This window comes from Elgaria multicarinata, chromosome 4 (assembly GCF_023053635.1).
Source record: "Elgaria multicarinata webbii isolate HBS135686 ecotype San Diego chromosome 4, rElgMul1.1.pri, whole genome shotgun sequence".
NCBI classification, from domain to species: Eukaryota; Metazoa; Chordata; class Lepidosauria; order Squamata; family Anguidae; genus Elgaria; species Elgaria multicarinata.
The window spans coordinates 120153103-120164466 of NC_086174.1; the positions used below are offsets into that span (position 1 = coordinate 120153103).

Below are 11364 nucleotides of genomic sequence, written 5' to 3' on the forward strand. Positions count from 1 at the left end.
AAGGGCATGTGTACAACAGTCCTTTCTCCAGGGGTCATTTCTCCTGGGTCCATCCTGAGGTCATTCCTGTGTGTCTAGGTGATGCACAGGGGATCCCTGGGGGAAGCAGAGATGACCCCTCCATTTTCCCAGGATAAACGAGATGGTTATTCCAATTTTGCCCATGGTCCCAGGAAGATCCCAAGTCTGCGGGGTGGTGGGCGCTCTTCCCGGCTTCTCACCTCCTTGTGAGTAACTGTGGCTATCAAAAATGGTCACAAAGCTGTTCAGGGGAAGTAATTCCACTATCCCTGGGATGGTGGGGGAGGGGGGCTCGTTTTTTCTTACCTTTTCCCCTGGATCGGGGTCATGCGACCAGCTCTTCTTTAAAAAGCATATGGCAGCCTTGACATCCCTTTTCTCTTCCGGGATGTTGCACAGCCGTTTAGACACTGGGGGAGGATTGTGGAAGCACGTAAGCCCACAATCCTCCCCTCCCTCCCTCTATACCCTTAGGTGTAGACATGCCCTTTGAGGAAGAGGCTAACAAAATATTCGAATACAACCCCATTCCTCTGTTGTCCAGTGCTAACAGCAGCTTGGATAGTGATGAGCCCATCAACTAAGCAGTTTGCCAAAGAGGTAGTCAGAAGGGAGGGGAATATATAGATGTACATGCATTCAGTAATAATTTTGTAAAGCAATCAGTGTTAAAGAGCTACTTCTGTTTTTTGGTACAAGATCAGAGTTCAAGTGACGATGAAATGCATGCCGAATCTTGGAATTTTAATGTATATAAATGATTGCTTATTTACTATTGTTAGTTTAATCTTATCGATCAAAAGCTGGAAGTATGCCAATGCTTAATACTCCTGATTGTTGAATATTTGAAACATTAAAAATATATAAGATCCAGGAAAAGATAAGTCAGGGATACACCAAACGGCACTATCAGTACAGTCAAATTTTGCAATCCTTTTGTAATTTAGAATATATGTGCCATGCAAATTTGAGAAGTCTTATTATGACAAATTTGAATTACATGAAAAATATTAGCTTTGTGCCCTAGCATATTTTATCCTCCTAACTGCAACATGTTTTCAGTTTTGTAAGAACTAGTATGTCAGCAAGAGAAAATATGTATCACTTTCTCCCTTGAAATGTTTTTAGAGGTAACTCTGTTGAGCAATCCATCATCAACGTAATGAGAATACTATACTGTTGTTCTCATATATAAGCCCTTATGTCTAAATCAAAGACAATCAATGGAGTTTATAATGGCATCTTTTTCTACAGATCATCTGTCACATCCTTGGGATTGGCCTGTAATTTGAACATATATATTCTTGTTATGCTGCATATATGTTAATTTTACAGTTGGTAACTTTTGCTATATGTTGAATACAGGTTCTTTCTCTCAGTTAATCTCGCAAGCCTTTCATCTACTACAGCAGCACTTGATGGCTATACTCTGTATTTGATTGGCTTCAGCATAACCTGCCCTCTCTAAAATATAAAACCCACACGCTCTACGTTTCTCTTATTATCTCTTTTGAGACATACTCTTGTCAGATTCTTTACTCTCAGGTTGCCAAGGAGACAAGACACTCACTGGCAATTCTGAGTAGACCTTAAGGCAGATAATGCATGTATTTCAGTCTTATCATGTCTGCTGCTGCTAATCAGTTCATTTGCTCTGATGATGTTTACAACTTTTCGATTTCAGCAGGGACCTATTATGTAAAACATAAACAACATGAGGGGGTGCATTTTTCAAAAAATGAATTTTTGCCCAGTTTAATAAAATTGGTTAGCATTTGTTAGTAGTGTGCTCCTCAAAGCTAAAGAGCGTAAATCATCCTTCTTAATTAGACATGGAACAGTAGAACATCAATATATTTTTCTTTTTCCTCCCTTTCTTTAGCTCTATGTGGTGGCTATATACATGGGAAAAGTGGAACAATACTATCACCAGGCTTTCCTGATTTTTATCCAAATTCTTTAAACTGCACGTGGACAATCGAGGTTTCTCATGGCAAGGGTAAGAATATCACATGATTTTAGAAGTGCACAGGATATGTAACTTCAAAATGTCTCCTGAAGTCAGAATAAATTTAATTTTACAAATTTAAAAGCAATGGAATCTTTTTATGGCTAATATAATATTTTATGGGTATACTAATACTAATACTACTAATAATAATATAAATATGAACGTAACCTGGCTATCTAACTGCTTGAGAAAAAGATCAAATATGAAAGAGATTTTATTACTTTGACCCTCAATTGGGATTGCCAAGTCTCAGGGCATCACCTAGAATTCCATGGTTTTAACTGCCTTCTTTTCATTTAAATGTAAAGAGACAGAAGCAAAATACAGACCTTATAAATGTAAAAATACTCTCTGTTTTTCTCCTTCCTTCCTTTCTTTCTTTGCAATATATTCCTAGATATTGTTTTCTTTTCTCTTTCCCCGACACCACACTTTGAACAATCGTGAAATTAACAAGGGGCCAATTGTCAATGCTGGTTGGTCCCAGCTTTTTAAACTTTTAATCATCCCACCTGTTGACGTTGCTGAAGATTTATTCATGTTAGACTCCATCCAATACCAGTAATTAAATTGTTATCTTTCTCCATTAATGTTTGCCTCTCTAACAATTACAGTACTTCTCTGTGAAAAATAATTCTAGATTTTTCCTTCTGGATTTTGTTAAGATTTAATATATTCTTGATCAAGTATAGCGTTTTATCTAAATAGAATGGTATGGGTGTTTAGATAACTTCATTCATTCAAATGAAGAAATAGGATTTTAAAAGTAGAGAATTAAAATTAATGGGATTTTTTTTGGTCTCGATTTCTGGACCTTTGTGATATCATTTCTTTTTTTCAGTTCCTTCTTTGTACCTTTCTTCATTTCCTTTACAAAAATAAAAATCCTTATGCAATTGTTTGGGGTCAAAAGCAAGGGCTTTAAGAAACATGAAGATTTCTGACATGGGCAAATTTTGGCAATTACATATGTATCTTAGTTTCAAATATTGTATGAATTATAGACAGTGTTGGAGGCCATCATAAATGTGCCAACTGTATTGTGCTTTTGCTACAACTTAGTCTGAATTGTGTGAACAATTGAATTAAGTTTGGTATTTCAGGTATTCTTCTTTGGCTTGGTTTTGTTTGGCTTGGTTTTGTTAATTGAAGGTCTCTTTCAGACACAGAAGGGCTGTTACAACATAGCATAAGAACCTCAGATCCATAGAAATTCTGTTTGTACTTGTTCTTGCATAAGCCTTTGCACAAGCATATCCTTAAAATTCTTTTATGCTCTACAATAGTTTATATGGTACAGACTGTATCTTCTTTATTCACCTTGTTTTTCATATTACAATGCAATTTCTGATACATTCTGGTGCTATACTGTGAGAAGCCTCCTACTAGCACTTGCACAAGAGTTCATGGTTAGCGCGAATGTATTTTCTCTTTCCACATACCATTTTTAGATGCAAGCCATAGCCTTATAGTAGATGTCCTCAGATTAATTTTCTACAGGAATTTAACTATGCTAAAGCCTACTGAATAATCTACAACATAAATGTTATCATCTATAATGGATTTTCACCCATCCACCTGTTAGGGAAGTTTTTAGTTCTAAAGGATGCGAGAAAACCATTTAAAGTGGAGCTTGAGCTTATGAGGCTAAAATGTGACCAGTTAACCAGCCCTCAAAGGGATAACACAAAATATTTATGTATAGGTGTATTTGTGCCACGGTAACTTGAAAGCCTCAAAATTGGGGTTCCATTGTTGTTAGCATAGGTGCCTCCATTTTCTAAAGGAAGCTGTGAAGTAGCCATTATACAGCAGGCAAAATGTCATGTATGCGAAAATGTCTCCTTGGATGTCTCCTTGTATCTGTCTTATCTAAGACAGATACAACTTAGACAAAGACAACTTAGACTGAATGGTTATCATAACTAGCCTGAAACAGGTGATTAGATGATTATAAGATAGTATTGTCACGGTGCAGACCAATAATTTTTGAGAGTAAGAGTCCTGCCCAGTTTTTTTCCTATAGTTGTGGTAGCTATTCAGGTTCTGTCCCTGGAAACATATGAAATCTACTGGCTTCTATAACTAGCTTTGTTTCAATTGATTTTTATACTTAATATGGCTAACCCTTAGATTGGATTCTCTACACTACAGTAGTAGCAGTGAAAGGTTTTTGTCTTCTCTACAGCTAAAGTATCTACAAAATGCTGCTCTGAAGATGGACTTTGGGGATAATTTCATTATTATTATTATTATTATTATTATTATTATTATTATTTCTTCCACCTTTTTTCCTCTTGCTAGGAACCCAAGGAGGCTTATATGGCTCTCCTCTCCATTTCATCCTCACAACAACCCTGTGAGGTAGGTGAGGCAGAGAATCAGTGACTGGCCCAAAGTCATCCAGTGATCTTCATGGCTGAGTGCAGACTAGAACCTGGATCTCCTGAGTCCCAGTCTAACACTCTAATCACTGTACCACACTGGTTCTCATGAATGAGTTTTGTTGCAATAGAAATTCAGAGGTGTTCTCTAGATTCTAAGAAAAGGCACAGCTTCTTACAAATGGAGTTAGAAGTGTTTATTTTAGTATATAGCTCAGTTTAGGCCAAGTATCCCTAGCTACAGTCAGCCATTTGAACAGGACCAACACTAGTTCTTTCCCCCATGCTTTCTCTTAAAGGCAAATGGCCCCTCTTACAAATAGTAACTCTTTGTAAGTACCTTACGAAGTACATCACAGTACCTTTGCATGCACTTTACCACAACTTGGAGAACATATACCACTGTTGCATGAAAACTCAGGCCTAATGTAAGTGTGATGAGGCTCCGTGGAACACTTACTCAGGTGAATAACTTTGCTGCCACTGCCTTCCCCAATCCAAAAAAATGTTCTAGGTTTTGGGGAAGGAAGAATTGCAGAGAGCACAGCAGGATTGTAGTTGCATCGACCCTACTTGCAGACATCTGACAGGGGCACTCATTGATGCAACAACCGTACTTGAATTATCACAATAGCCATATATGTAAAATATTTGAGGGCTTGATGCACTTTCACTTTGGCTGACGGAATCTGGTAGTGAAGTCTGATTATGGTTGTGAGTGGTTCAGTTGAAGAGATCTGGCTGCAAGATATCCTAACCTATTTTGTTGTTCATCTTTTACTGAAAAAGCAAAATCTGGTTCTTTTTCCATCTTTCAAGGTGTTCAGCTGATTTTCCACACCTTTCATCTGGAGAGTTCCCATGACTATTTGCTCATCACTGAAGATGGAAGCTTCACAGAACCTGTGGCCAGATTAACCGGATCTGTTTTGCCTCCTACGATAAAAGCTGGACTCTTTGGAAACTTCACTGCACAACTTCGCTTCATTTCTGATTTTTCTATTTCCTATGAAGGCTTTAACATAACATTTTCAGGTAAATATGTGTGTTTGGAAAATGATCCCATTTATATTATTAATGAGAAAATGTATTCAGCAATACTAGAGTTATTTAAGAAATTAGTAAGATCTACTCTACAGTAGAAACTGGAACAAACAATATTAAGTGTATTCAGATTTGCATTGTGTTTAATCTATTTGTAATTTATCTTTCCAAAGTTTCTCATATTGCTTGTGAACTTGCTTGCTCATACTCTTACATTGCATTTATAGTTATACACATTGTACTTGCATTTACAACTAACACACACTTATCTAGTAGTAGGTAAGTCTAGTAGACTTATTTCTCATTGTGAGGTAAAACCTTTCATGCATTTCATGCATTTTCCTTGATCTAGATCCAGATAATTTGGTCCAGTTTGTTCATGAAAATGTTATAACTAGCAGCAGAAGAAAGAAACCTGTGGCACTTACACCCACCCCACCCTTGAAATTTCATTTTATTGATTGATTGATTGATTGATTTTATTACATTTATTTATTGCCCCACAGCTGAAGCTTTCTGGGCGGTTCACAAAAGTCAAAAACAATTAACATTAAAAACAGATATACAAAAAAATTAAAAGCATAAAAAATATCTATTTAAAAACAATATTGATGTAAAACAACTATTCTGGGGTCAATTAAAAATTCAGCATAAGTTGTTAAGTGCCTGAGAGAGGAGAAAAGTCTTAATCTGGTGCTGAAAAGATAACAATGTTGGCACCAGGCAAGCCTCGTCGGGGAGATCATTCCATAATTTGGGGGGCACCACTGAGAAGGCCCTCTCCCTTGTTGCCATCCTCTGAGCTTCCCTCAGAGTAGGCACTCAGAGAAGAACCTTAGATGTTGAGCGTAGTGTACGGGTAGGTTCATGTCAGGAGAGGCATTCCATCAGGTATTGTGGTCCCAAGCCGTGTAAGGCTTTATAGGTTAAAACCAGCATGTTGAATTTTATTTTGAAATAAAGCTAAAATAAAGGCAATGAAAAATGAAGAACATACATAAGAATATAATATGATCAATCAAGAAATACAGAAAGTTACTGATTATAATTCACTTATATGCTTGCGGAATAGTTAGTGCAGTGTTACCCAATGTGGTGCACTCCAGATACTTTGGACTACAACCCCCAGGTTTCCTGACCATTCGCCATGTCTTAAAACATCTGCTGAGCATCAGAATGGGAACTGGAGTAAAACAGCCTAAGCAGAAACTCACTATCTAATAAAAGAATAAAAATGCAAGTTATATAGTATAGTGTGTGTGTAACACTTTAAACACTTTAAATCTATTGTGGTATGAGCATTTTTTTTAGTCAGTCAGATGCACAAAGTGGTTAATTCTTTTTGGTTGTTCTGTAGCAGAGTAATAGGGAGACACAATGGAATTTGTAACTAGCTTAAATCTTTGTAATCTTTATGTATATTTCACAATATAAAATGGGAAAGGAATCCTCAAAACAGACAGGTGGCTCTATAATTGTTGTGCATACTTGTCTCTCAGGCAAGCTGAAAAGAAGAGGCATGAGTAATACGCTGTTTAGACAAAACATTATTTTGTAATGAATTATTTGATAAGTGCCTCTTTTGCTGAAAATACAATTATGATATCTAGCCCCAGGTTTGAGGACACCTATGGGAAAGTGCTCTTCATTGGTTCCTCCTACATTGCTCTCCCTACCTCTACTCCCAGCTGTGTGCATTGTTTGTGTCAGTGGCTATGAGATACTATCAGAAATGCTCCAAATTACCCTAGAGTGTCCAATTTCGCATTGTTTCAAGGCATTATGGGAAATTTTAAATGATGGCTTGTAACCTCCAGGTGAGGACTACAGGAGCTGTCCAAAGTTGCTACATGCTGATGCTGGGCCTGACTGTTATTTTATTTCCTTTTATTTCTGAAGCTCAGAAGTGTGTTTGGATCCTTTTGTAGTGAAAGCAGTATCATTCACACACAAGAAGAAAGGATTAGTAGACTTGGGGAGCCTCAAGGTTTACAGAAGTACAAAAAGAAATATTTTGAGGGGGGGAAACCCTTCTCATAATAGACCAATGAGTACTAAGAATGTTCACTGGCCAAGAAATGTTGGATGAAAAAAACAAAACAAAATGGAAACCTGGAGTTGGGGAGGAGAATGGAATGGAATAGCATGGAACCTGAACAGAAGCACTCCATGCTGCAACCTTTTGTTGCAGATCTGCCGTTATTTGCAAAATATGGTTACTCATTTATTTTATTACATGTAAATTCCAGCATTCTTCTAAAGAGCTCAAGGTGGTAGACATAAGATTCTTAAGTAGTCTTCCCTTAGGGGGCACTAAGCAGACCCAAATATCATCATCATCATCATTATCATAGAATCATAGAATCACAGAATAGCAGAGTTGGAAGGGGCCTACAAGGCCATCGAGTCCAACCCCCTGCTCAATGCAGGAATCCACCCTAAAGCATCCCTGACAGATGGTTGTCCAGCTTCCTCTTGAAGGCCTCTAGTGTGGGAGAGCCCACAACCTCCCTAGGTATCATCATCATCTCAATTTATTAGTCACTCTATGTCCAAAGCTCTTAATGAGACAAACTCAATAAAAGCAAAAACAGACAAACAACAACAGAACAACAATGAGAAAAGCTAATAATGCAACACAATAAAAAGTATCATTTTAAAAGTAATCAGTGATACAGTCCAGGAATAGTGTCCTTTGTTTCAGAGAAGAAGAATATTGTTCTGCAAAATGGGCATTGTTTATTGGAAAGAGAATGCTTTGAATTGAATATGAGCTGAAATAACAGTTTGTTTTGGTATCAGTAAAAACTGATCTGGCAGAGGTGATAGAAATGTATACCACAAATAGAAAATGCTGCATTAAGCATGCAAAGCAGTCTCTTTTCATTTCTTATCCTCCTTATATATGCTCTTCTTGCTCTGTTCTATTTTATAAAGACTATTTTTCTTTGACTACAAAGGCACTATACTGCTAAGTTTATTCTTCAATTCCTCTGCAGGGTAAAAAAAAATCCTGCAGGGGTTACTTTGACTTCACATTGGACTTCACTTTCAAAGACTGCAGTTCCTGTATGCAGTAAGATGAGTCTGCACATGCAAATTAATTCACATTGAATTATCAGCTACATTTTTTATAAACTACTGGTGCTGAAATAGGGGTTTCTTTCTATATACATTTCTTTTGAAAGTTTTGAAACAAATTGTAAATATGTATAATCCCAAACAGGGCCTGGTTTGAAGGATATTTTTTTGAGATATATTTTGACTACTACTAATCAGTGTCTTGCAGACGGTTGTGGGTCAGGGAGGACGCAAGAAAGAAGACACGGACACAAGAGCATTTGGGTGAAACTAGGGCCTCTTTTATTGAATAATTAGGCTAATCCTCCCTCCCCGGATCTGAGTGCGATAATGCGGGAATCTCACATCTACACAGGCCTACTGCCTGTCAAAAGGGCGAGCCACTCTCCAGGCTAGAAGCCGAATCCTCGGCTCCACGCCTTTACGACACTCTGAGAGTGTGGAGAGACCATCCCACTGCACCCCCCGCCCACTGCCATAAGGGACAGTGGGTAGATGCAGCGAGTATGGTCTCCAACCGCACGCCATAGCCTGACTCGTAAGCCGCACAACCCCGAGGAGCAGGTCCTCTGGCTATGCAGCTCACCGCCCAGGGTGCCAGTGGGCTCACCGTCCCTATCTTAGGTTTAGATTCCCGCACCTTCCTGCTCACAAATTAACCTATTTATAACCCAGATCGCCCTAACGCTCCTAGTGTGAAGTAGGCGAAAACCACGTATGTGGGAAAATTCCTACTTAGCCCTCCTTCCAAAAGGAGCGACCGGCTAATCCCAAACTAGGAACGGGCGGGAGGGTGGGAGCCGAAAACGCGAAGAGGCCGAGCCTCGGGCGGTGCGGCTTTTATAGCCGCGGCTCCGCCCCTGGCCCACGAGGCTCACATACCGAGCCACGTGAGCCCAGTGCTCCCTTCCTTAGCCCCTCCCAAACCCACAACCGTTTGCTTTCCCGCTCAAACTTAGGTTGGGCGGGAAGCATTTTTCCTGCTGCAAGCTGTTAGGTTATCACAGTAGTTCCCAGGATGAAGCATTGGCCTCCTTTGCGAATGCCATGTCACAATTCTGTTGTTGTTTCACTCATGGCAAGTACTGGCTCTGGTCCAGCTGCTGATGTAACAGTTGCCATCCCGACAAGCACTCCAGCAGGTGCTCTGGCATCAGATTCGGTGTCCTGCAAGGGCATGTAATAAAACAAAGAAGAAAAAGAGAAGGCAGGCTTTTGGCTGCCTAGGCTGTGTCTCAGTGTAGTGCGGGGGTGGGTTCTAGTTAAACCTTAGATATGACATGGCCAAATAAATCTATTTCTGGTCCAGGATACTTGAGCATCTGTTTTCTTATTAGTCTTTTCATCCCATTTCCATATCAATCTGGGGAAGAGTGAAAGCTGGTGGATAATTATTACATCAAATAAGGAGGGGATCGCCGGCTGGGTCCAGGAGGTTGTAAATGCCTCCTTGAGAGAGGGAGTGGTGCCGGCCTCTTTAAAAGAGGCGGCAATTAGACCACTCCTGAAGAAGCCTAATCTGGACCCGGAGGACGTTAACAACTACAGGCCGGTGGCTAATTTCCCTTTCCTGGGCAAGGTGCTTGAGCGGGTGGTTGCAGGACAACTCCAGGCACTCTTGAATGAAACGGATTATCTAGATCCATTTCAATCAGGTTTCAGGCCTGGTTTTGGAACGGAAACTGCCTTGGTCGCCCTGTGGGATGACCTCTGTCGGGAGAGAGACAGGGGGAGTGCGACCCTGTTGGTTCTCCTAGACCTCTCAGCGGCCTTCGATACCATCGACCATGGTATCCTTCTGGATAGGTTGTCTGAGCTGGGAGTTGGAGGTACTGCGTTGCAGTGGTTCCGCTCCTACTTGGATGGCCGATTCCAGAAGGTGTTGCTGGGGAATTATTGCTCTGTGCCGTGGCTTCTAAGCCATGGGGTTCCGCAGGGCTGTATCTTATCCCCTATGCTGTTTAACATATACATGAAGCCGCTGGGGGAGGTTATCCAGAGATGTGGACTGAGGTGTCATCAATATGCAGATGATACCCAGCTCTACCTTTCCTTTTCATCAAACCCAGGTGAGGCAGTGGCTGTTCTGAACCAGTGCCTGGGCACGGTAATGGACTGGATGAGGGCTAATAAACTGAAACTCAATCCAGACAAGACGGAGGTACTGTTAGCGGGTGGTTCTTCTGTCCGGCGAGGTGATGTTTGTCCTGTTCTGGATGGGGTTGCACTCCCCCTAAAGGATCGGGTCCGTAGTTTGGGGGTGCTCTTGGATCCAGAACTGTCACTTGAGGCACAGGTGAACTCAGTGGCAAAGAGCACCTTTTATCAGCTTAGGCTGATATACCAGCTGCGCCCTTATCTGGACAGAGATAGCCTAGCTACAGTTATCCATGCTCTGATAACCTCTCGTTTGGATTACTGCAATGCGTTATACGTGGGGCTGCCTTTGAAAATGGTCCAGAAACTTCAACTGGTACAAAATAGGGCAGCCCGTTTACTAACAGGGACTGGCCGACGAGACCATATTACGCCAGTCCTTTTCCAGCTTCATTGGCTGCCAGTCCAGGTCCGGGCCCGATTCAAAGTGCTGGTATTAACATTTAAAGCCCTAAACGGCTTGGGGCCAGGTTATCTGAAGGAACGCCTCCTCCCATATGTACCTACCCGGACCCTAAGGTCATCCTCAGGGGTCCTTCTCCGTGAGCCCCTGCCAAAGGAAGTGAGGCAGGTGGCTACCAGGAGGAGGGCCTTCTCTGCTGTGGCACCCCGGCTGTGGAATGAGCTCCCTAAGGAGGTTCGCTTGGCACCTGCATTATATGCTTT

General features: G+C 40.7%; 1 protein-coding gene across 1 annotated transcript in view; it reads left to right on the plus strand.

Annotated features, from left to right (window-relative positions):
* Nucleotides 1–11364, plus strand: part of CSMD1 (CUB and Sushi multiple domains 1) — a 1175554-nt gene that overhangs the window by 905284 nt on the left and 258906 nt on the right. The window contains exons 19-20 of the mRNA XM_063125095.1: nucleotides 1904–2020; nucleotides 5236–5451. Of these exons, the coding sequence (XP_062981165.1) occupies nucleotides 1904–2020; nucleotides 5236–5451 (333 nt within the window). The remainder of the gene's footprint in view (nucleotides 1–1903; nucleotides 2021–5235; nucleotides 5452–11364) is intronic.